Source organism: Dendropsophus ebraccatus, chromosome 4 (genome assembly GCF_027789765.1).
Source record: "Dendropsophus ebraccatus isolate aDenEbr1 chromosome 4, aDenEbr1.pat, whole genome shotgun sequence".
In the NCBI taxonomy this organism is placed as follows: Eukaryota; Metazoa; Chordata; class Amphibia; order Anura; family Hylidae; genus Dendropsophus; species Dendropsophus ebraccatus.
The window spans coordinates 52,968,612-52,995,152 of record NC_091457.1 but is presented as its reverse complement, the minus strand read 5'-3'; the positions used below and the strand labels follow the sequence as shown (position 1 = coordinate 52,995,152).

The window sequence follows — 26,541 nt, the reverse complement described above, 5'->3', positions numbered from 1 at the left end:
AAAGATCAGTGGTGTGGATCTAAATTCAATATTAATGACACCATTTATTAAACTGGGCTCTATGGCTCGATATCAATAGGACTCGAGTGACAAAGTTCAATATGTGTCACTCAGCTGCAGTTTCTACAGATAGATAGAAAGCTGTAACCATGTGCCACCCTGATACAATATGGCCGTCACCTATGAGCCCATTAAGTTGCATGCCACAAACTAGTAGTGATCTAGCAGATCGCTTGTGTATAGGAAGCCTTGTATTGCTCAGTCACCAAGCAGGCAGAGCTGCACAAACAACTGCTGGATCATACAGCTCTTCACTTTTATCATCCCACCAGGCAATGCGCAGCTGATTAGCCATGATTTTTGCAGCTGACAAGCCAGTGTTTTCTGTTCATCAGCTGATACCTGGCCTTAACTGGTTCAATTATCAGGAATGAACGTTGCTGTGAACGGCAATGTATACAGGCCCTTAACTCTCTAGCCGAAACACTGTGGCCCCTTTAAGAGTTCGCCAGCAGGGTGTCAGAAGTCAGACCCTCACTGATCTAATATTGGCAGCTTATTCTAAAGATAGGACATCAATTTAAAAAGTTAAGTAGCCACTTTAATATACATGTATAATAAATGTACAAGTTAACGTAAAAGTACATGTATAAGAGCTGAAGCAACAGATCGGGCATTTCAAGGTATCCACCATCGTGATGAATACCTAAACCTCTGAGCCTATTGCCCTCTAAATCTCTGACACACTCTGAACACTGTGGGACAAATCCCTATTGTGTGTGATGACTGTGAGAGGGCTATTTTAATTCTATAAGACAGCAGATTAGACATTTAGAGAGAAATCTCATTACCACTATACAAAGCATGCTGTTCACCAGCTGCGGTGCTTCAGCGTCCTCTATAGTAGTAAATGGTTTGTTGGACGGGGTCCAGTGTAGCAATAAATGACAATACCGGCCTCTTTGGGATTTACGCTGCAGCTCAAAAATCTAAAGATACTCTGCCGGATGTGCTGGTTAGTGACTTACTGGTTGCTGTGGGGAAATTCCAGGAGGTGCTTCATGGTAACAAAGGAGTGGCTCAGGGTATCAGCCGGACTAATTCTCGCATCAGCATCGATCATCAACATTTTCTTCAACAGGCTGACAAATTCCCTCCGATCTGCTTTCTCCGCCACTAAGTCACTACCATCCAGATCCATCACCATGTTCACCTGTTACCAAAGAGCGGACAATGTCAGACAACCCCTATCTTGCTAATATTACAGTTCTATATATATGCATAGTCATACATAATGATCAGGCATAACATTAAAACCATTGACATGTGGATGGTCACATGTATGTGGGCATCATTTATCTGGGCACCAAGATGCAGTATGAGGAGGCAGTTTGAGGCAATGTTCTACCGAGAAATTGTGGGTCTTGGAATAATGGTAATATTACTTTGACATGTACCATCTACTTAAAACTTGCTTCAGACAGAGAGGTCCCCTTCACCGCAGCAGTATTATCTATTGGCAATCATCTTTAGGGTAGCTTCACACGTACCGTAGGCATGTCTTTCAACATGCCAACCGCCGCTCCGTGACATAAAAGCGGCAGCAGCAGACCGCTTTCCCCTATGCTAAAGATTGTCCAGAAAGCCCCTCCCGCGGCTCCCCCACCCTAACCCGGGCGGGGAAGGCAAGCAAGCGAGTGATGATCTCACGGGTCCTCCTTATCGGCCCGTGTAATATGGGCTTTACCCATCCCGCCAATGCTACTGGTTTCCAGACTGCCCAGTGTGTGCCACCATCTCTTCAAATCTCCCCTGACGTACCATTTGGACAAGAAATGACAGCTTGGCATAGATCTAGACAGATCTATGCTGTCTACACCAAGCAGTCTCATCTCCTGTCCACGTGGCCCATCAGTGGAAGCTTTCAAAAAGAGGATAGCAGCAGACACCAATCGGCCTGTTATCCACGTTTGTTATGCCCCCTGCAACATCTTAACCCCTAGACGACCCTGGACGTAGGGTTACGTCATGGAAGTCTGTCCCCAGACGACCCATGACGTAACCTTACGTCCTGGGTGTTTCTCCCGCTATGAAGCGTGCTCCGGAGCGGAGCGCGCTTCATAGCAGGTGGGGGCCGGCTGCAAACAGCAGCCGGGACCTCACCGGTAATGACACGCTGCAGCGATCGCGCTTCCGCGTGTCATTAACCCCTTAAATTGTCACTTACCAATCGGGACAACCGCAGTGTGACTGCGGGGGTCCCGATCGTTGAAACGGACTGCCGGAGGTCTCTCACCTGCCTCCGTGCGGTCCGATCGGCGATCTGCTACACTGAGCCTGCACAGGCAGGCTCAATGAGCAGATCGCCGATAACACTGATCAATGCTATGCCTATGGCATAGCAATGATCAGTGTATAAATCAAAGTACTGTATGTAAAAGTCCCCCAAAGGGACTTCAAAAGTGTAAAAAAAAAAAAAAAGTTCAAAACACTATTACACTACCCCAAAACCCCTCCCCCAATAAAAGTCTAAATCACCCCCCTTTCCCATTATATAAAACATATAAAAATAAATAAATAGATAAACATATAATATACCGTAGCGTGCGTAATTGTCCGATTAAAATATAACAAGCGTCATTGTGATCGGTAAACGGCGTACACGAAAAGAGGGGAAAAAGTGCGCAGATTACCGATTTTATGTTACATTATATATTAAAAAAAATCAATAAAAAGTGATCAAAACGTCCGATCTTCACAAATATGGTATTAATAAAATCTAGAGATCATGGCGGAAAAAATGACACCCCATACAGCCCCGTAGGTGAAAAAATAAAACCGTTATAACCGTCATAATAGGCCCATTTTATTAATATTTAATTACCAAAAAAAAGGATTTCATAAAAAAAATACATATATAACATTAGAGAATCTGTGTAACCTGCATATGGTTGTGTTCGGGCTGACCTATAGAATAATAGTGTCATGTCGCTGTTACCATATAGTGCATTACGTAGACACAGGAACCCCCCAAACGTTACCATATTGCATTCTTATTTACGATTTCACCTATTTATATCTTCATAAATAATATATTTGGAATTCCATCATACATGTTATGGTAGAATGAATGACGCCATTAGACAGTACAACTATTCCTGTAAAAACAAGCACTTACATGGCCTGTAGATAGAAAACTGAGAGTGCTGGAGCTCTTAGAAGGGGAGGAGGTAAAAACGAAAACACTAAGATCAAAATTTGCGCGGTCCACTGGGTCATTTTGGGCCTGGTCCTCAAAGGGTTAAAGTAGAGCATGGCTGTTTGGCGCCACAATAATTTACAGTAACATTTATAGCTGATTGATGTGGAGAAAGACACAAACACATAGTAAATTATTCTCCAGTGCACAAGCGCAAAGCTAGTCTCTCTATATACAAAGAACACGGTCGGTGATGGAAACAGGGAAAAAAAAAAAACTATATATGTATGTGGCTATAAAATGTAATAGAGAAAGGCCGCCTACTTTGTGTGCATCTCAGAAAAGAAAACCAGGCCGATTCAAAAAAGTCACCACAAGGTTAATACACACTTGAAGACACTTTGCACAAAATGTCACACAGAGTTTACAAATAGAAACATCGGGTACATTGTTTGTGTGGGTTTCCTCCTTCAGGCCAAAAACATACTGGCAGGTAGAAGATTTCCCATGAAACACGACATGTGTCAGACATAGACATTCAACCATAAGCTGCAGAAACAACGTGAATAAATGTACCACAGCTTAATATGCCGGCACTATAGGTATAAAGAATGAGAAATGACACATGCAAAGACACAACTGCAGCTACTTGTAATAAAGCAAGATACGAGGCGGCATGTTGCAATATGTGGGTACAAACACACCATCATTGGTTAGGTGTAAGAAACCGATGTAGGTCACATTACAATATGTACAAAGCTGTGGCCTTTTAGACACTAATTGACGGCTCCTTGTGACACAGATTCTGACCTCATTTATTACGTGACTATGCCAGGAACATATTGGGACAATTCATCATCACCTGTTGTTACCCTAGTTTTTTTCATAAAAGGTTTAAAAGTACGGAACCAATACCAAGACGTACAAACCAATTTATTTTATACATTTTGAATAAACGCAGCCTATCACCAAGTAGGCATGGTTCATGTATGTGTGGGGGGAAATAATATACCCAAAGATTCAGAGAATGCTAATGCAACACATTAGTTCCTCTTTGCCTCTGTGTTCAGATGCAGACCTGCTCCTACCACTCATTCTGGGAACACCTGCCATGCATCCGGTTATTTATTCTCCAGCTACTTACATGCACTATATCATCCAAACTGTTGAAAATATACTTCCTGGCTTCCTTAGACTTCATTCCTGTTTCAGCTTCATGTTCCTCCAAGGTCTGTTATTGAGAAAGGATAGAAACATTAAACACAGTTCACAAGATGTCACGCTATGCAGTCGGCGCTCTGATAAACAGTCGGGACATTGACTGGTCTCTTTAATCTTACATCAATGCTTTGCTTTTAAGCTAATCGCGTGTTTGGAATATGCACACTGCATGTGCCAATATTAACATATCTAGGCCACTCTACTCTCTACCTCATCATAATGTATACATTAGCGGAATAAAAGGGATGTTCACAACCAGTAAAGAAGGCCCCCCCAGAGAAAGAAGGGGAATCAATGCAGATTTACTAGTGCAGGGGCTTCATAGCAGTGCCCAACCAACCACCATGCAGGGAAAATGCAGCATGGCTCCATTCAAGTGAAAGGGACCAGCTACACATCCCTGCACAACAGGTGGATGGACACTGCAGTGCAAAGAAAGGATGTAACGTACCTGCAGTAGTGAATCTGCCATAGGCCCCTTCTTTCTCTTTATGCTGAGGACCCAGAGCTCAAACCTTAACGGATTATAAATAAACGGCACATTCTGGTGATCACTAGTTTTTACCTTAAAGCATAACCGTCATTTAAATGTCACTTTTCAAAAATTAATAATTAAGTATTAATAGCACAGGCGATTTTAGGAAACTCTGTAATAGGTTTTATTAAGCAAAAGAGTTTTCATCTGCAGTCAGGATTTCTGTGTCCATTACGATCTATGAAGAGGGGAGGGGGTCGAGTGAGCACGGAGAGGAGAAAAGGCAGCCCTGCACAACACTGTGAATAGAGCGTTTTGTGTGTCCGGAGAGTCTCCAAACTGCAGGGCTGCTTGTCTCCTCTTCCTGCTCACTTATCCCTCTTAGCCCCTCCCCTCTCCATCGGTTTTATTTGCATATGTTACAGATTTCTGCAAAAATATATTTAAAATGACAGTTACATTTTAAGAGATGGAAAAGAAGGCCTATTATGCTTGAATGGACACTGCCACTTTAAAAACTAGAAAGCACACAGAAAGCGGGGAAAGTAGTTCTACAAACTCGCTTTTTCCCAGCTTGTTCTAGTGAGCAGTCGAGTGACCTGATCTAAACACACAGACAGTGACCGATCAAAACTTTCGACTTGTCTCTACGACATTCAAAGGTTTTTGGGTTTTTTTTAATTAACAGGTACACTTTAAAATGTCTTTCCTTTTTGGAAACTCTTGACAATAAGAAACAATAGTACTAGGCTATTTTCGGCAACCACACGGACAATGACAGTCAAGCTTGCAACCTGCAACTCCATTCAAAGTCCTGTCTTGAATATGTTACTTACTTTTAACCTCCAACTGGGGTACTGGGTTTCAGAATCACAGCAGAAGAATCTGGACGTTTTTGTACCCACATTTAACAGATGTTCTCCCGGCAACCCTTGAGTTTGGGAAATGTATCGGATCTAAACAAAAGACAATTGGTCATGTAACATGTGGCTCTCCTTACAAACCAGAGTATTACAATGTCCCAATGCTTTTAATAAAACCCCAGTAATATTCATCTGTTGTTCATCAAGCTGCACAATATTTCTGTGTTGCTATAGCTAAGTAGGCTAGTGTAGTTCTCAAAAGATATGAAAAAATGTTGTAGTAAAGAAATATAGAAGGGTCAGAATGGCCATAAATGCCCATTATGAAGCCATGAAAGGAACAACTCCCCCTGGCAGTGACCTCTTTCAGCAGACACAAAGTGTATTAGGACAGTCTGTCGTCTATCTGACATCTACCACTAGGCTGTCAGCACCTCTGCTCCCATGTTTAATATACAGCCCATTATATTGCTTTATTACTAGAGATAAGCGAACCGGGTTCGGGTTAGAGTCCATCCGAACCCGAACGTTCGGCATTTGATTAGCAGTGGCTGCTGAACTTGGATAAAGCTCTAAGGTTGTCTGGAAAACATGGATACAGCCAATGACTTTATCCATGTTATCCACATAGCCTTAGGGCTTTATCCAACTTCAGCAGCCACCGCTAATCAAATGCTGAAAGTTCGGGTTCGGATGGACTCGAGCATGCTCCAGGTTCGCTCATCTCTACTTATTACAAAACATCCAGTGTTGGTAAGGCTTCAGCCTTCAGTGATAAAGGAAGTGAGAATGTCAGGCGTACTTCTGAGCTATAGGTGATGGGGAAATGTATTAGCAACTTCTGCTTTTCACACAGTGCGCCATTATTCTAGGTGACAGTTACATCTTTATAGTCTGAGGCTCAGGACTGGAGAGGACCGCATTAATCTCCCATTACTGTATCAGTAGGACCTTTACCTTTCCTTTGGAAATTTTCTTTTTTTTTGTTTTAGTACATTACAATGCATCTGGCTTAACAAGTAATATGGTAACTAATATCAATACCAACAATAGACTTCTATAGAATCCACTACTGACTAACACAAAAGCTATCCCTCACTATGACCAGACATTCAGTATCTATACGCAGGAAGAGCCAATACCTGCCATCACTTCTAGAAGGACTGGAAATTACTAGGTGATGTCATACACACATTTATCACTTTTCCAGTTTCCTTAAAAGAGTACTCTTTCAAATCAACTGGTGTCAGGAAGTTGTACAGATTTGTAATATAGTTCTATTTAAAATTCCCAAGTCTTCCAATATTTATCAGCTGCTTTATGTCCTGCAGGAAGTGGTGTATCCTTTCCAGTCTGACACAGTGCTCTCTGCTGCCACCTCTGTCCATGTTAGGAACTGTCCAGAACAGGAAAGGTTTTCTATGGGAATTTGCTACTGTTCTGGACACTATGTCAGACTGGAATGGATATACCACTATCTGCAGGACATACAGCAGCTGAGAAGTACTGGAAGACTTGAGATTTTTAAAGAGAAGTAAATTACAAATCTGTAGAACTTTCTGACACCAGTTGATATGAAGAAAAAAAAAATATCGCCCCAGAGTACCCCTTTAAATATTAATCTAATGTGGAATCCTGTCAGCAATTAGCCTATATCATTTTATTTAGAATTAATGCTAATGCTACACAATGTGTGTCACAGCCAAAGATCACCACGTCACTGCAGCTGTCCGAACTGAGACCCACATGTTGTGGTGACCTGAAATCCATACTGGATGAACTTCTCGGCAAATTTTTTGTTCAAAGCAACTTTTAAGTTGCAACAGGACCACACTCACTTTCATTCACTGTGATGAGGAAGTGCCACGTGGTCATCTTTGGCACAAGCACATGTAGCCCTTGTCTAAAGGTCCCTATACACAGTATACTAATGTCAGCCGAACCCAATGGAGTTTCAAAGCCTGACCATTTTGTTCCTGGAGCGATAAGCCACCGCTAGAGCTTTCTGGCTGTTGCTTAACCCTCTCCTCACCATAAAGAACACAAGATTTTCAAGACTCTGATAGATACTAGACAGTTGGCCAGCCAGTCCTGCCAACATTTATGTAATATGTATGGGCAAAGAGATGAATAAGCTAAAAAGTTGGATCAAGTGTATTGTTCCCAGGCAAGCAGCCATATTAGACTGATTTATCACAGTTAATGGGGTTGTCCTAACTGGAAAGCCCCTTCTTTCAAGCCACCCTGCTGTACACCTATTATTACTATGGGAAGTGGCAGATAACCACACATTTTCCTTACATTACACAGCTACAATTCCAACGAATGACTATGTCATACACAGCTGCACCACCAGGGCGGAAATAACTTCACACTAATAATAGAGGGTTGTCTATATCCTGCGGCCCCCTCTTTGACATTTATATACACTAAAGTGGAAAATCCCTATTTTGCGCTGATGTGTATGTTTATTGTGGTTTTGCAGTGCTGGGGTTTTTATCTGCTGATACAATGCACGCAGGTACCCTGTAAGCACAGGAAATGTGTACAGATATGTTAGAAAAAATTAGATGTTGTTTAGTTCCTTGGCGATCCTAGCTGTCCTCTCCACTTTATACGTGCTGTAACTGATGCACCAGCAATGGCTGCGTATGGCTTTATTTAGCACATACAGATTGCCAGCTCTCCGGGGGAGCAAAGTCTTCTCTTGAGAATCCTATTTGCAGGTTGTTTATTACATGGTCATGCAAAGTAGTGCACAAACAGGGCTGCTGAGGTCATGTACCTAGAAGTATACAAATAAACCCCGCTGCCTAATTATTCTGGGATTAATGCATAAGCAATCACCTGACATGCTTTACCAAAGACACAAAGAAGCTGCGCATTGTCAAAGCAAACAAAGCTGCCCGAACGGGAAGGCAAAGCACAAAAAGATGGCACTTGGGAGCAGTTTCTGTCATGGGTCACCTGCAGAGCTTGACAAGTACAAGGCACAGCAATGCATACATTTCTCTTACCTGGTCATACTCCAGCGCTCCTGGGTACAGCGGCCATCCTAGGAAAAGCTCGGCAATCACGCAGCCCAGTGACCACATGTCTATGGCTTCACAAAACGGTAACCCCAAAATGATCTCAGGAGCTCTGAAAGAGACAGAATGAAGAGAAAAATGTTAACCACCTCAAAGTATATGTAAAGGGAGAGCAACCCCACCAACTCGAATGACAACATACTACAGGAAATCTCCTAAGAGGATACAAGAAGACGACCAATTCACACAGGTTCCCAGGAATAATACTGGATTTGGGGTATCTGCTCTGATTATTGTTTTTACATACATTTCCCTAATCACATAGGAAGGATTTTGAACTATTTCATCACCATTTGTACTGGACCAATAATTCCTAACTAGTGACATGGCAGCCATGTACCTGAAAGCTAGCTACATTGGACAATTGTGACATCTACATGCTATAACTTTTTACTATATGGCAAGAGAGACAAGCGGCCTTGTGGCAACAAGGTATTTTATCAGTGCGATGCTCAAAATGAAAGAAAGCTGTCTACTTTCTAAAAATATCCTCTCACAGCTCAGGCCTAATTTAGCTTGGTTTAATGGGGAGGAAAACTGCTAAAAATGAAGATGTCTCAACATTACAATCCAGGCATTACAACAGTCTACAAACAAGCTATAAAAAGGGAATAAATATAATTTCTAGCTCTTGAAAAGGATGTAAAATGCTGCAGTTTTAACCCCTGCCGCCCCCATTAGAGCTGCACTGAATTAGCACACAACACGCACGTTCCTAGGCTGCAAGTGGAAGTCATTATTTACATTCTACAATAGGAATTCTGGGAAGCCGCTCGCACACAACTTGAGTATCAGGAATTTGCAGGCAGCCAACCAGGGCGCTGTGTACAAGCGGCGACATGGTAAAGAAGAAGAGGCTGAGGGCAGGGAGCGAGCGGCTTCAGGTAAAGCAGGGCGTGGAGTGACTAATGCTGTAACCATAGCACACAGCCCTGTTTGTGTAATGTAACCAGATCATTAATAAAACACAAAGATGTTTCTTCCTTCGTCACGATATTGGACCTGGTAACATGCAAGTCATCTGCTCCTGAGATCGGCTTACATCCCAGGGCCAGAAGTGGACCACATTGATAAATCCTTCCTTGTTCTGTTGACATCTGGTCTTATTTGATTATAAAAGGGTTTCTATTTTTACAAAAGTAAAGTTTATTGTAGAATGAAAAGAAAACATATAATGTTACATTGTCAAACAAAATCCGCCCTCCAGCAAAAGATGATACACTGTGACTGTGGGTAAACCTAGCGTATGAGGCATGGGACTGTCTCATCTATATTCCCCTCCTTGATTCCTACACCACACAGTGTGTTCCTCTAAGAAACATATAATTTATTGTTTGAAGGCGTTGTCCATCTGTAAACCTCACATAGCTCTAGATCTACAAACACTTACATAAACATGTGCAAATGATATCAGTAACCTGTTACTAGCTTCTCTTCTCCCAGCTTTGTACACAATGTGTGGTAGCTATCCCCTCAGGGAGTAGACTGTCCACTGGGGGGCTGCCACATAAGAGACAGCTGAAGTGTAGCAATGGTGACATAGTAGACAGCTGTATTGTGACAGTTGTGGGCTGAGAAAACAGCCAGGCCACCTGACGTTACTGTAGCACAGGGTCGCTGTGTAATCCATAGCATGGGGATCAAGCCTACAGGTCACACGTGCATGTGAAAGCAAGAGGCAGAACACAGGCAGCTGGAGACTAGAGACTTGCACTACTGTAGCTGGGAAAACAGATCATATTCTGTCTGGTGCAAGAATTATGTATACTACAGGTATAAGTGGACACATTCCACTAAAAGGGACTGTTCAGGAATAGATTAAAACATTACGGTAATGGTTTTCCAGAAGAAATGCCACATCTGTGCAGAGAATATAAGCGGTATTGTTGCTTAGCCCTGCTTGCTTCAATAGTGATGAGATGCAATACCAAAAACAACCAGTGAACAAGTGTGGTGCTGTTTCTGGATGAAAGTATCCATGATGCCCTGATTCTAAACAAACCCTTTAACTCAGAATCCATTAGGACGTCATTCTATAATGGGTTCCCTAAATTAGACTGGCTCCAGACATAAACCCCTCAGCTTTAACATCTGTCATGTAAAAGTAGGGGTCCACAGTCTGCCACAATTGTCCACAGTCTGACCTGATTAAAGATTGCTGGAGACCTAGAAACCTGCTAGAAAGTTTTATAGAACGTAATAAAATGTTAATTTAAAAAAAAAACATCACATATGTATGTAACAAACTAAATAATTAACAGGTTATTTGGTGCATAATTAAAGAATTCAAGAAAAATTAACCCACAAAAATGTTTTTCAATATTTTTGACAGAAGAAAAATTACGCAACTACACTGCAGCTTTAAATTTATCCCCAAATTGGGCTAAAAAAAAATAAAAAAATACAGTTTTGACTGCTAAAATGCAGAGACCTGGTCCTGTTGATAGAGGCGTTAACTGATCATGTGCACTGTTATCAATGTACTGTACCCAGGCGTAAAGATTACCACAAACTAAATTTAAAGTGGCTCCCAAACGTTTCTTTTTTGTCATTAGAAATGATTGGCTAGCCCTGTCTACTGTCCTAAGTCATGATATCCGGTAAGCCAGATTCTAATAAAAGATGGGGTATGCTCCGATAACCAAGCAGGGACAATGCATTTCACTTTGTGTCCTTTTATAGACATTTCTCACCATGTGCTATGGATTTGGTCATTGTTCTCATTACAAGCTGTTGCAAAACACTGCACGTTTCTGTGTGGGTTACATGTTACATGCGGTCACGGTTTGTGTGTTCTGCAATGTTATCCAAGCATAAAGGTTGTGTTTTCTCTATATACACATTTAACTCTCGGGATGTGGTGTGTCATCCTACATGTGCAAAGTCCAGGGCTGGCACTGGCAGGCCAGAGCAATGGAGTGCTGCACAGGGGATTCACAGCTTTCATACAGGCAGCGGGACAGCTTCCCTGTGCTCTGAAATTCCCCTAACTTCACCTCTAGAAGAATATGTGGATGAAAATTGTAGCTACGCTTTACTGGAGATATGAGGGTTAAAACAAAACCCTTTATTGAAGAGGCTTTCATACAAAACTCCCATCTGAGAGACTCTCTGTAGCAATATTCAAGTTCTTGTCAGCCATGTCCAGCCTGTACAAAAACACAGGCAGAAGATTATATAAGCCAGAGGCTACAAGGCTGCCGGCAGACCTGATAAATATACATAAGCCATAGACGGGAGGAGAAGCAAAAAAATGTCTGCCATGTCCCAGGCTGAGTGTTTACGTGCAGCGCAGCACATGGCCAAGCAGCCATCCCTGATCCCAGAACCTGATCACTGTTTACCAGGCAGCTGCTCCATATTCTTACTGGGAAGATCACGATTTAATAATAGACTGTTTACATGTTTCCCCTCTAAACTGGGTCGGATGAAGGGAGTCTCTGCTCTGCCGGCTAAAAATACATCTGTTCAGGAATTTAAAAAAAACAAAAGTCAGGCAATGAGTTAAAGTGTTTATCAGCAAATGTGATAACACTGGGAGGGTCCTGTGCAGGAGCAAGGTCAGGGCTACAGACAAGGGTTAGAAGGGAAAACTTTCCCCAGCATATGGCTTCTAGTAATGGTTCTACCTTGCAAGGGCCTGGCAAGTCACTGGTCATTTCCATGAAAAAGGTAACGTATAAGGATAAGTGCCACAAGTTGGTGACAGTCTGCCACCATGTCATTTGCACTTGCACACAAGTTTTAGCCCCCCTGAACTGGCAACTGGTCCTTCCTGCAGACCCCTAGGCTACTTCAAAATAGAATTGAGAGTCGACCACATGGCAAGTGTTAGATGTCACCTGAATGTTCATTGACTATTTGTTCTGACTCCACTCTACACACATGAATAAAGGTAAGGGGTGCCGACAGACCACCTCGGTGGCAAGTTTGATGGGATTATCCATCATTAGAAAAACATGGCCACTTTCTCCCAGAGACAGCACCACTTTTGTCTCCAGTTCAGGTGCAGTTAGCAATTAAGCTCCATTCACTTCGATGGAACAGAGTTGCATTAGAAAAAAATGGCCATGTTTTTCTAAGGCTGGGAAACCCTTTTAACTATTACTAGGGCAAAGGATAGGGCATATTGAGATAAAACATAATTGATCCTTCTTTCTCCCCTTATTTGCAGTCATGGAGGGTCTCAAAACACAATACATAGTCAGGATGCCGCATACACATGGTCCAGCACATGTATGGCTGCATTCACACGTTCCGTGTTTCACACAGAACACAGACAAAAAAATTGCCTGTAACAGAGTCCTCTCCCTGCCAGGGCAGCATCTGTGATACGGTGCTGGGGTGGGGAGACTATATGAATATGAAGCAGCGGCACTCTCATTACAGCACGACGCATATTCATACAGTTCCCCCGCACCCAGGATCATATCACAGATGCTGCCCGAGCATGGGGAGGACTCCGGTACAGGCATTCCACGTCCACGTTTCATGCGGAACACTGAACACATGAATGCAGTCTGTTATCTGCAATTCAGGCTCCAAATTGTTGACAATGTTGATAGATGTTAGGGCAAGGAAACACATAGTACCTTCCATAAATCTGTCTGTGCTTCCACAACATAGAAAAGTGCTTTTATTCTCCATTGCTAAGTGTCAAAGAGGTTTTCCAAGGCTCCTGCAGTGCTGAGGGCTGTAACACCTCCTCACTCCCCCTCCCATCCCTAACTCTGCTTGATTGACAGTCAGCTTCCAAATTTCATTCCTGTGTTGTGCAAAGAAACTGTGTAAAGAAGCGAGACATGGAAGCTGGGCTCAGCGCTGGAGGCTGATTAGGGACCGTCCACACTAATAGTGGTTTTACACGGAGCGATAATTCGCCCGATCGCACGATTAACGATTTTGAATGAAAGATTTTTTTTTTTATAACGATCGGCGTATAGACGGAACGATACATCGTACGGAATATTCGTTTTGCGATCACTTAAGCCTCTCACACACATAGGGGACTGTTTACACTGAACGATTTGCGAATTTTTTACGAACGATTAACGACGATTTGAGAACTTGTTGAAAGATCAAAATGAACGATTTCTCGCTCGTCGCTTGATCGTTCGCTGCGTTTACACGTACGATTATCGTTCAAATTTGACCGTTATCGTGCAAATTCGAACAATACATTGTTCTGTGTAAAACCACCATAAGAAAAAAAGGCAGAATTTCAAGTGGAGCCAGCGCTGCATACGCGGCTTGAAATTCCACCTGTCCCATTGATTCAATGGGATTTCTCACACGCCTCTGCTCTCCGCCCAAGAAATCCTCTTGAAACAACAAGACAGGCGGAATTTCAGGATGGGTACATGGCACTGGCTCCACTTCTGCCACTTTTGCTCAGTGTGAACGGGCTCGTAATCAGGCAGGGAAAGGAGCAGGAGGCATTCCAGCCCTCAGCTCTTCAGGAGCTTGGGAAAGCTGACACTTTGCATAAGAGTGTTAAAGCATTTTATTACATTATGAAAGTCCTGTGAGATATATGATAGATTCAATGTGTCTTCTTGCCCTAACAGTGCTAGCAGTTTCAAATGTAAACTGCAGCTGACAAATTCCCTTCTGCCTTGGTGGAAACAGGACTAGGGAATAACGGTCACAGAGATATGAGTGATTTGGGAAGTTAAAAGGTGATGACAAGATCAACAATCTGCTGTATTACTGCCTCCCTTTGAGGCTGTTCTTATCGCATGCACCTTTTGACTGCAGGCATATCTGGACTTGCTACTTTAGGCTGTGTTCACATAGTCGCAGTTTTGTTGTGTTTCTTTGTTTACGCACTACGAGCCAGATAATATGGGCTCTGCAATTAGCTAACTTGACTTTCTGGGCTTTCCCATGTGATTTGCATTACCAGGCTTCACTGCAGATGTTTTTCTTGTAAATAATAATTCTGATTAAAGGTGCGTTCACACCTACAGGATCTGCAGCAGATTTGTTGGTGCAGATTTGATGCTGTGTTTAGAAAATCAGCTGTGGATCCGGTAAGTGTGAACGTACCCTTTTAAAGTTTTAAATACCTGGTCTCATCAGGAAAACTCATGTATGAATGACCTATAAGTGGCCTCTGCAAAAGAATTACATAGCCAGCCAGATCTCTCTACGGGTATAAACCCACACACCGTATAAGCAGCGTATTTACTGCTGCGATACGCAGCAAATACGCAGCAAACACGCAGCAAATACGCAGCAAAAACGCAGCAGATTATATCTAAATAACTGAACACAGCATCAAATCTGTACCAACAAATCTGCTGTGTATTTGCTGCGTATTTGTTGCGTATCTGCTGTGTATACGGTGTGTGGGTTTGTACCCTACTGCAGAATCATCTTTCTGCTTCTCTGGAGCCAGACCCATAGTGAATGGCCATATGCTGCAGTGGCTCTTACCTTAAAGGCATAGAAGAACCCCTTATGGTGAACTTCTCACTCCTGCTCTAGTTGTACCCATTGGAGTTCTGTCTAGCTGGGGCTTTACTAGACGATCATATCCATCAAGGAATATGAAGGCACTGCCTTAAGTACAATAATATACTGTCTTATTCTTTAGCATGTCCCTTTAAATAATCCATAGGCTCCATTGATAAACTGCATTGTGTGGAAAGGCAGATTACTGGGCCTGTCTGGCAGGTTCACCAGCCGTAGTATTAACTGTTTAGAGAATCTCCTCACTTACACAATAGGGATTGTGTGTCACAGAGTCTAAATAGGGCAAATGGAGCATAAACCTGTTCAGACAGAGATCTGTTCTTATAGGCGCAGTCCATATTATATAATTTCTGCTTGCTTGGTAGTGACTAGCCTCTGATAAAGGGATCCGTACATGCTCGGATACATTTTGTGTATAGATATGTAATTGTTCTTTTAAAAGCAAAGAATGCGTTTTATTTCTGAACACGTCCTGAGGAGCTTTAAGAAATGAGATTAAAGCCAGACTGAACAGCTGCGGAGCAGCCCCTACCTGGTGCTCACTGTAACACAATACCTCCAACTGAATAGCAATTCAACCCAACTAGTTGCTGTTCTTGAACCCCCTTGCACTGACTGCAACATGTTTGGTCCAGAAGAACCAGGCTCCTCTGGAAATTAACCACTTACTCACCTACCCTGAACCCTTATACGAAGCCTTAGAGAGGGCAGATCGATGATGTCACAACCTTAAGACCTGACGTTACCTCGCCAATAATAATAATAATCTCTTGAATGGATCTGATGGCACTTAAGGAAAAAACACAGCTATCAGTGGGCCGTCCATGGGTTAACTGGCTGACATTAGTTATTGCGCTGGTGTTCTGGCCCCGAGTGGAAAAATAACACTCCCCTGTTTATACAGAGCAGAGGCCTTGACGTGGGACAAAAACATATTTACGTCAGGTACACAGCAAAAACATGCGGTGGCCTGGCCAGCGAGTGGTTAATGTTGGGTCGACCTTGTATTTAGCTTAAGCTACTTCACATTCTGTTCTAATTCCTCCCTACATTACAGCGCAGGTTTAGAATTGTGCTGGCTTTTCGTGGTTAGATCCTTTCATGGTGATGCAGCCAAACCTCCAAGTACCGTTTTCCCAGCATGTCTTCTTCTATAAGCAGCCCCCCGGCCATCACAGGCCTTTTATGTACTCATCCTCCGCAGCAACCACCAGAAGCCGCTTCTTGTGTTTGGTTTGTGTTCCATGTAAATGTTACAGGGAATATCTGTGGCAAAAACGCGGAATATCAGGAGAGCAAACTTTGCTGCAAGGTCTGTCTAGTTCATCTGTCCTGTAAACTTTCTCCCAAACTGGATCAGCTGTATGAAGCAAGATTTACTGGGTGGCTCTAGAGAGACAGGTTTCCTCCTTATTTGCATAGCTTTTCCCAGGATGCCTTGCTTATAAGGGCTACTTTCGCCAGCTGGCGCCTTCCTCAAGGAGAAACAATACTTTCGAAAAGCTATCAAACAAAAATGTGCTAATGGCTAAATGGCCTAAAGCAGTGATCACTAATATGTAGCTGTATAATCATTGCAAAAGTATAACTCTAAGCTAAGGGCTGATAGAGCATGCTGGGAGTTGTAGTTTTTCACCAGCTTGTAAGCCACAAATTAGAGACCACCAGTCAGAAGCATGTTGGGGATGTTGCAGAACTGTACCAGATGGTTTTAGGTGTCCCCAAAACTGCGCATACACATTAGAGGTTGGGGAGGTAAGTGCAGCAATACTGGGCGTCTCAGTCGTGCAGTTTGCAGTAATGTGCAGTACAGCAGGTGACCAGGAAGCAGGCTCTTCTCTGTATTATTAGCTTCCCTGGCTTCTCCTAATGACTATGTCCTTTGTCCAAATTTGGCACTAGGGCCATCATTAATACAGCTTTATGCACCTAATAAGTCAAGCCCGCCTCCTGGACACTTCCCAACCTTTAGAGCAGTTTTGTTGGCCCCAAACTACTGACAGACTCCCCTTTGGCACTGAGTATAAAGGCTGTGCCCACCATTTTGCAGCTCTGGGTGTATCGCTGTACTCTTTGGTGCAGGTTCCTCCTGTTTTGTGTCTGAAGCTCTTATCTAGCCCTGTGTGTCTTATCAGTGACAGAACACAAACCCACCCTGTGTGGTCTGCTGCTGCTGCACCTATCTGTCTCTGAAGTCAGTGTATGTAAGCAGTGTTACTGCCTCTTAGTATACTGTACAACATGTATCCCCACACAGGAAAAATGTGCTCAGGCCTGAGGTTTTATAATTGTAAGGAGTGAACTCTTGGAAGAAACTTTCCTGCCGCTGCTGTGACTGCCAAACGTATTGCTTCTTACTGGGAAAGAACATCTGTAAACATGTTCGTGTGTTTGCCTTCATGACCATTGTTTAGCCCTTTGATTTATGACAAACTCCTGAGTAATTATTGACAGACTGAGCAGTATATTGTGTGGATGAAGGAGTTCTTCCCATGTCCTACCTCATGGAGGTATTTGTCTTCCTAATGGTGCGTTTACACAGAGAGATTTATCTGACCAATTTTGGAAGCCAAAGCCAGTAATGGATTTGAAAAGAGGAGAAATCTCAATCTTTCCTTCATGGCCTGTTCTCTTTTTATAGTCTGTCCCTGGTTTTGGCTTCAAAAATCTGTCAGATAAATCTGTCTGTGTAAACGCAGCATACGGATGATCATTTCAGGGTAATAAGATGAACTGGACAGAGGTGTTTTTTTTCCCTATAGCCTTAAAGTGTTACTGTTCATTACATGACATGTATATCGTCGGGTATCGGTACAGGGACCCTTTATAGTCTTGTGGTATAGCTGGGTGAAACATGACAGCATGCTTCACTCAATGAATGGGTTCCCAATCCAACTCATTGAATGAGAGGGCTCCATTAGGCTAGGTTCACACTGCGTTTTTGCAAACAGTTTTTTTCATCCTTTTTTGCAAAAAAAAACTGATGAAAAAAACGGATGCATTAGTGTGCATCCGTTTTTCCATTGACTTCCATTGTAAAAAAAAGTGGATCAAAACGGATCCATTTTTTTTTTTTTTTTTTAAAGAACACAAAAGTCAATGGAAAAACGGATCAAACCAGATGCACACAAATGCATCCGTTTTTTTCATCCCTTTTTTGCAAAAAAACGGATAAAAAAACGGATTGCAAAAAATGCAGTGAACCCAGCCTTACAGGGCCAAGTAATTTAAATTACAGCAATGATACCTAAATTTACAGTCTTGATACCTAAATTAAAGGGAATGTGTCATCAAAAAATGACTGATTGTCAGTGTCAATAAGCCATCTGAGTGTTTGTCACCGCGCCTGTCGGGCAGGCAGGGCTGTGCTTCTCCATCTCTTTACATGTTAGATTAGGCCGGCCATTGATAACTAAATTCCATTAACACCGGCTATTGTTTATCACACAAATTCTAGAACAAGCCCATGAAAGCATTTCTCTTCCAATCTGCGTGTCTGGTCTGGGGCGCTCGCCATTAGTTTGTTCCAAAAACTACATTAGCAGCTCTTTCTCGGCTGATATGATGGGGAATGTGATAAGTCCAAGCAATAGTATAGCAAAAATAAATGACAAATTACACCTCTCTTTATCAGAATAATTTGTCTCTGTTTAGAAGAGCTAGAAAATGTCGGGAAAAATGCTCTTACTTATTCAAGGTGATTTAGTGGAGCTTTTTTTTTTTGCATTTTTGGCCCTTGTAAAGAGTATGTCAGCTATGATGTTAAACAGTAAATCCAAATGTAAAGTCTTTACACAAACTTTTCCTACAGCCCCTAATGTAAACCGTGTCAGAGGAATCCTACGCTGAGAATAATTTAAGGGGCTATCCAAAGATTACAACTTCTTTTTGTTGTTTATATAATTGGAACTGTCTGACCGGGCTCTGCAATGTGATCAGCATTTTCCATCTTGTTAGATGGTTGATAGTAAAGGTCCCTGTACAGGTCCCTGATGTTTGTGGAGATAAGGTTTGGGCGTGATGGAAAATCTTTGTTCTCTGAGAGATAAGCTGCCGCCAGAGCAGTCTGGCTGCAGCCTAACCCTCCCCACATGTTCCTGTGTATGGGGGGGGGGGGGGGCGGGAGAGATAACTGTTGATTGAATGATAGGCCTGCAGTTATTGAAGGTTTATTGCCACCTTAAGGAAAGGCATCAATTACATGGTTAATAGTTTTTCAGGGTCGTATATTGTCCACAATCGTTGTCTACGATCTGCTAAAAAAATTGGCCATAATGCCTCTGTAATTTATTTTTTGCGGATTTAAAAAAAAATGTAAAGATGATAGTTAAAGAGGTGGTAATAGTCACGGACGCTACCATACATACACTTGTACAGCCCATACTAGGGCTCGTGGTTTTAAAAAATTAAGTTATCTTTTTTTTCTTTTTTTGCATTTTCCCTGCAGTTCTCATTGCATATGTGGGAACACAGCCCAAGGCTGGAATCTCTGGAATTTTTGTGTCATTTTAAGTTCATTTTTCCTGTAATTGCTGCTCTCCTGCTGGGCGTCGATTGCTGTAATATACTTTTATGTAACTGTTCACTGAATGACTTTCTTTTCAGGGCCAGGTCAATGTAAATATATATTATCCATTTATTACTTAGTTTGCTTTGAAATCCTTGGGTTTGTTTAGCAGCTAAAGTTGAGTTGTGTCTGGAATGTAACATTACTGGCATGCATACCGATAACATCAGCCTGGTCTCTCCATCCATCTGTGTCATACATGCCTTGTCTACCATGTGACGCAGATCCCATGTCATCACAGTTTAATAGGATCTGGGTAGGCGGTGGCTGGAGCAGTGCGTTTGTTTTTGCCATTTACAGCTTTCCACATGGGTGTAAACTTCATGAAGGCTGTAGCACACATGAAATGTGAATACAGCATAATGGGAAAGGAGATCTGCATGTAGTATAGATAGTATTGCTTAAAGAGTCACTGTCGTTTTTGTTTTTTTTTGCAGAAATCAATAGTCCAGGCGATTTGAAGAAACTTTGTAATTGGGTTTATAAGCCAAATCTGCCATTATCTGCATGTAAAAAGCCTTTTCCCAGGTCCCCCCCTCCTTCCTCTTTTTCATCCACTCTGAAAAATCTGAAAATTGTGACTTGTTGCAGGAGTCGTACCCTGTCTGCTCTAGGGAGAGGGGAGGGGGGAGGAGGAAGGAGGGAGTTAGCCGGCAGCAGAAAGCAGATAACAGAGGATGGAGCTGGGTGACAGCTGTAATCCGAGCTCAGACAGGTCACTGGTGACTGTCACAGGAGATATCCCGTGAGGGATTTGTAGATTAACTCTTTGTTGTCCTGTTTTGGTCTTTTCTTTAGCTCTCTCCATAGGAGAACAATGAAGACAGGGGGGAGAGCTTCAAACTGCTTTTTCATGATAAAAATGCATTTTTCGGATAATAAACCCAATTACAAAGTTTCTTAAAATCGCCTGGACTATTGATTCCTGCAAAAAAAAAATTCACGACAGTGACACTTTAAGGGTAGCTTCACACGTACCGTATCGCTGCGATTTTATCGCTGCGTTTTTGGTGCGATTTTTACAAGCGAGTTTTCTCACATGAAAATCATGTGAAAATCAAAACGCGCATGTAAAAAACGCAACGATAAAAACGCAGCGATACAGTACGTGTGAAGCTACCCTTAAGGGGTTATCCAGCGCTACAAAAACATGGCCACTACTGTTGTCTACAGTTCAGGTGTGGTTTGCAATTCATCTCCATTTACTTCAATGGAACGGAGTTTCAAAAACCCACCCAATCTGTAGACAACAGTAGAGGGAAAGTGGCCATGTTTTTGTAGCTCTGGATAACCCCTTTTCTGGGAATTTGATATTGGTGGCCCATGCTTGGCATAGTGAAGTCACCATCCATGGTCCTATGTTGAGTGCAATGTGAACTACTTTGTTTTGGTAGTTTCCATGCCTGGCGCTGCTGTTGCAATGAATATGACACTGCTGCAGTACTAGTTACAGCCACTGCAGCTATGGAGCGTGCATGGTGAACATTAAATAGACAGGGTGCTGGTCTCCGTCTATATTGCAGACGGAGAATATGAGCCATCGTCTGTAGCTGTCTCAGAATTCTTTGCAAAATGAAGCTTGTTATATCTAGTCATATAATGTATATACTATTTTTTGCTTCATATCTATAATAACTTGACTGGGTTGATAGACTGACGAATATCACAGAAGTTGATGGTAATAGGGAGTTGTTGCGATCAGTCCCTCTCAGTATAATGCCTAAAGCGTTTCATTTCGCAGTTCTTGCAGCCAATGAAGACCTGCTGAGATCAAGCATTAGTAATGTCTGGCTTTCATACTTCCTCTCTAGTTGTGATCCAGACCTGGATTTGCCTTTAAAATATCTGATGAAAATGTGTAAGATGATCTCCCTGAGAGTGCTTGTTCATGTGACACCACTGGCCATGACTACCATGTGCATTTTATAATTGGAGGAGGGTCTGTGTATCATATATTGATGATTCCACATGTGGCCAAATCCACATTTGCAGCATCATGTTGCTGATCAATTTCGGCAATGTCACACAACCACTGGATTACGCAGGCGTGTGCGCAGTTATTGACCAATAGCAGGAGCTAGTGGTCTCAGAGTGCCGGATGCCCCTGCACTATGCTTGAGGCTTTGTTCATACATTTGCAGTTTTGTTGCAGTTCTTTGTTTATATAATTAGGGCCTAACTGTCCGGGCTGTGAATATAGCAGCTTTCTTCTAGAAACAGTGCCACTTTTTCCAGAAACCACTGCTTCCTGCCAAGCAGCTGTGTAGCGTGCCATATTCAAGTTAATGGGGCCTACCAGGAGCACTGCTGTGCAGGAAAAGAATCAGAATGTGATGAGGGACTTAAAGGAGTATTCCCCACCACAGACATTTATTTCACATGCGCAGGAATTTCATAAACAGTGTTGCTCACTGTGATACACTGTAACCAGAATTCTGGAAAGTGTAGATCAGCTGTTGGCTATCTTCATATTCTTGGCATATTCTATGGATAGGTTATTCATGTCTGACAGGAACAGTCCATTACCAGCACTTGATTTTATTGTTCTCATAGATACTAGTGATATCCTAGTGAGAAGTTATTTTAGGAAGAATTGCCTTCTTGAATGCACCTTAAAGGGGTTCTCCCCCACCGAACCCCCCCAGAAACTGGAGACAACAGTAGGGGGAAAGTGGCAATGTTTTTGTAGCGCTGGATAACCCCTTTAAAATGTGAGGAACCAATCATTTCTTGCATGCGGCCCAAACTGCTAGGCATCTAAAGGCTTCCTGCCCTACGAACCTTGACTGATAGTTTTCTTCATATACCTCATATACCTCAGCAGTGAGAAAGCTATTAGTCAAGGCAAGCATGGCAGGCAGAAGCCACAAGACCACTAAATGACACATGGTTAAGGCAGCAAGAAATTGATAGTTTCCCTTTAAAAATACTGACTAATACACCAAGGAACCATAGATATAAAGTCCAGTACATAAACGTAATCTAATTTCAATGCTAAAAACCCACCAAGGGATGAAGTGGATGTGCACCAAGGTCTGGGCTCAGGAACATTGTGTGAAGCCAGCCGTCTATAACTCATGGCTTCATATCACAAGACTTTTCCTCCTAAAATGGAACATTCAATCAGATAGGACATCATCTTCCTCCAAACTCAATTATATAAAAATTACAAGATCTGCAGTGTGCATGACATATACATATGAGAGGATTTTACTGCCAGATGAAGAAACAACCTCTCCCTTCTATCCAATTGTAGTAGCCTTTTCCCTCCCAATTGCTGTACCATGCTGCCGGGGGCCCCTTTATCGCCTGCTGGAGGCATAGGAGCTACAGCATGCACACACCACTGTAAAGCTGGGCATCTACATTAAAGGAGAGGTCAAGTGAAATTGAAAAAATAAGGAGGTGGCAGTGTTGACAGCCACCAGTCACCTGCAGTGTTACGTGCATTGCCCGCTCACCCAATCAGTGACTGGGTTGGGACACCGCCCCAGTCACTGACTGGCTGACTGGCCAATCGCTCGTGATGTTGCAGCTGGAATCTGTGATGTACCCGGATTCCTGATAAAAATGACACCCGGAATGGCGCTCTGGAGTCGAAGAGGGGCGAGTTTATTTTTTCCCTGCACCAGCCTACCTCCCTCACGCTTTTTAATTTCACTGGACTTTTTTTTAAGGTTCGTGTTTATGGGGGTGTCCCAACTTTCACATGACAGCAAAAGGGAAAGAAGAATGAGGTATTTTGGATTTTGACATACTGAAAACTCTTCTTTTTAGGGATAATAAGCAAATGCCAGAGATGTCTCTTAAGTCTTTGACCAGCCATGGAATAATAAAGTGCAAATGAACATCCAAAATGTGTTATATTAGTGCTATATTAAACGTTATCATTCAGATGGCCTAAAGTAAAGCAGCAAACAATGGACAAATTATTTCTGTATAACTGGCGACATCAACCACTTGCCTAAATAACAGCGTGCCAAAGCTGGGCATATCGATACGACGGCAATCTTACGCAATTTCTCCATACACATGAATGCTCAGCTTGGCTTAAGAGTTTATGTGTTCTGAATGTAAAGAAGGAAGTAAGACACTGCCTGACTCCCCTGGCAGCATCTGAGCGCTCAAAGAACTAAGGATCAGGCAGTTAAAATTCAAAATGCCTGATCCCAATCTCCCACTATCATCATCATCATCTACTGAGGGGCAGTTAGTCCACATATACACTTTGTCAGCAAGCAGTTTTCAACATGACAGGCAGCTTTAGTTATACAGAGCGCAAAATAAAAATGGTAAAACATTAAAAGTTGTAAAACTGTAACTTTATTTTCTAATCTAATAGAGGGATTTCCTAATCCATTCTGTCTACTTAGTTTTCTGCTTTCAGTCTTGTGAGATCCCCCTGCACTGGAAGAATGCACTGGCGTGTCAGGTCTTCTGGATCATCCGATGACAGACTAAAGGAACTTTCATATATGATATCTATTTAATGACTGCAGTGATGAACTAGTAAAACACATTTATGACAATCTGCTCCTTTCTTACATGTAAGGAATTTACTCAGAAGCTCAAAAAGAGAAGACTATAGTGTCAATCCAAGGGCAGAAGTTACTACATTACATCAAATAAACAATTCCATTTCAGCTTCTTTAAGGATTGCAACTGATCTTCTCTTGTGAATCCGGAGTAATCCCAGGATTTAACTGCAGGCTGCCCATCAAGCTTGCCATCTCAGTAGCTGCCCTATATTGGTTCACGTGGGAAGATGATGACAAACAGGCGTGAGGAAGGCTGGGTTACAGCACTGGTGGCTATTCACAATTTTGTACCTTGCATTTCGGTAAACTGGCAAAAAGGGCACCATTTTACCACAACTGTGTTCCCAAACTGTGGGAATGCAGCCTGAAGGGGATTCTGGGTAGGTAAATACATTATGATTCCTGTGTAACAGACAGGAGAGGGTCCTGGAGAGGAGAGGTCCCTTGAAAGTGATCGGCTGTCACCTGTGGGAGAACCTGGCAAAAAGGGTCTGATTCCCATGAAGCATCACTCACAGAAGAAACAACGACAAAGCCTACATTGAAATCAATGAGCTGCCATATAATGCTGTTCTTTCAGACTGAACACTCTTTGTAGCTACAATCCAACCTACCTAACAAGCTAGGGTGTTAAACAGGAGACTCAAAAATCCTGTTATATTCGATTAGGACCTCATGGTTACTTTCTTCCAAAAACAGTGTCCTACCTGTTCATCAGGGGCGGATTAACTCTACCATAGGCCCCGGGCTGATTACCAATCCTGGGCCCCCCACCCTACTGTACATATGGCAGCACTAGCGTGGTGTTCATAGTACAGGATAGATAATGTCATGCTACTCTGATCTGTGCAAAGTCATAGAAAAAATGCATAACTTTTTTGCTAATCATTTTAAAACTGTATCCAGAGACAATACTCCACTAAAAGTATAAGTCTGTTTGGGTGGCCATGGGACCCCCAGGAGCTCGCGGCCCCGGGCTACCGCCCAAAAAGAACCTATTATAATCCACTACTGCTGTCCATGTGTGCAGCTCAACTGCAATAAGATGAAAGGGGCAATTCACACAGGACAGATTTGGCGCTGTTGGAAGTAGTCACGCTTTTCTAATCCTGGCTACAAGGAGACATTCTGGCGCTACTGACAGATTTTAAAGGTGATATCTAGGTTTAGTGTTAGACGCACTTAAGATATTATAAAGGCTAGGGTCAGACCCTCAGCACGCCCCACTGATCAGCTCTTCAAAGAGGCCATGGCCTAAGGGCCCTATTACATGCAACAATATTCTGCAGAATCACGGCCATGACAAAAAAAAAAAAATCATTGTCTGCCGACTGCACATGGCTATGTTTATTAGCGATGCCCAAACGATGTCCACGCTCCCCAATGCTTTTGCACGCAGCCACCACAAGAACAGAGTGTCACTTCAGAGACCGGCTCTGCAGTTGTCGCGGCAGCTGTGGGCAAGAGCCAGAAAATTACCATGGAGTGGGCAGAAGCCCCTGGGAAGGTGGACAGGTAACGTATATGTTTTATAACTATGTCTGTGCAGCCATTGCTGCATGAAAGTCAAGCAGATAGGCCCTCGTTTATACTGATGCTCGGACTGTGTAGTACAGCTGTATTGCACGGCCTGATAATGAGGTGGAAGCTTCCTCACTTTCTGCTCGCGGTCTGTGGTATTACATGCACAGACAGCGAGCAGGAGGAATGGGAGGGGCTGCCCACTGAGGACAGTGGCGATCTGCTGCCACTGCTCCTATTATGCAGAACAAGGAGCAGCAGACTGTCGCTGTTGTGAATGTGATTTTTCAACGTGTTGAAAGACCACAATCGGCCGTCATTGTGCAAGTCGGCTGATCATGGTCTTTTTTTAATATGAGCTATCAAGTATGACTGATAAACAATGGTGTAGTAGGGTTTTAAGAATAGGCCAACCACTTTTAAGCTTAAATTTAACTACCAAGCTCCAGTTGCAGTCTAAAAGGCAACACATTAAGCTGTATACAAATCATGTAAACTGCACCACGTGATTATAATCAATCAACAGTCCTTTAAAAAGTCTACCTATAGCCCAGACCTTAAGATGTCCCAACATATTACACAGATCTATCC

The 26,541-nt window shown here is 42.7% G+C and overlaps 1 protein-coding gene across 1 annotated transcript in view; it reads right to left on the bottom strand.

Annotated features, from left to right (window-relative positions):
- The window catches only part of HIPK3 (homeodomain interacting protein kinase 3), a 72,033-nt gene that overhangs the window by 13,125 nt on the left and 32,367 nt on the right, over positions 1 to 26,541 (bottom strand). Inside the window, exons 3-6 of the mRNA XM_069965791.1 lie at positions 8,776 to 8,899; positions 5,732 to 5,851; positions 4,344 to 4,430; positions 1,029 to 1,213 (exon numbers count right to left, since the gene is read on the bottom strand). Of these exons, the coding sequence (XP_069821892.1) occupies positions 1,029 to 1,213; positions 4,344 to 4,430; positions 5,732 to 5,851; positions 8,776 to 8,899 (516 nt within the window). The remainder of the gene's footprint in view (positions 1 to 1,028; positions 1,214 to 4,343; positions 4,431 to 5,731; positions 5,852 to 8,775; positions 8,900 to 26,541) is intronic.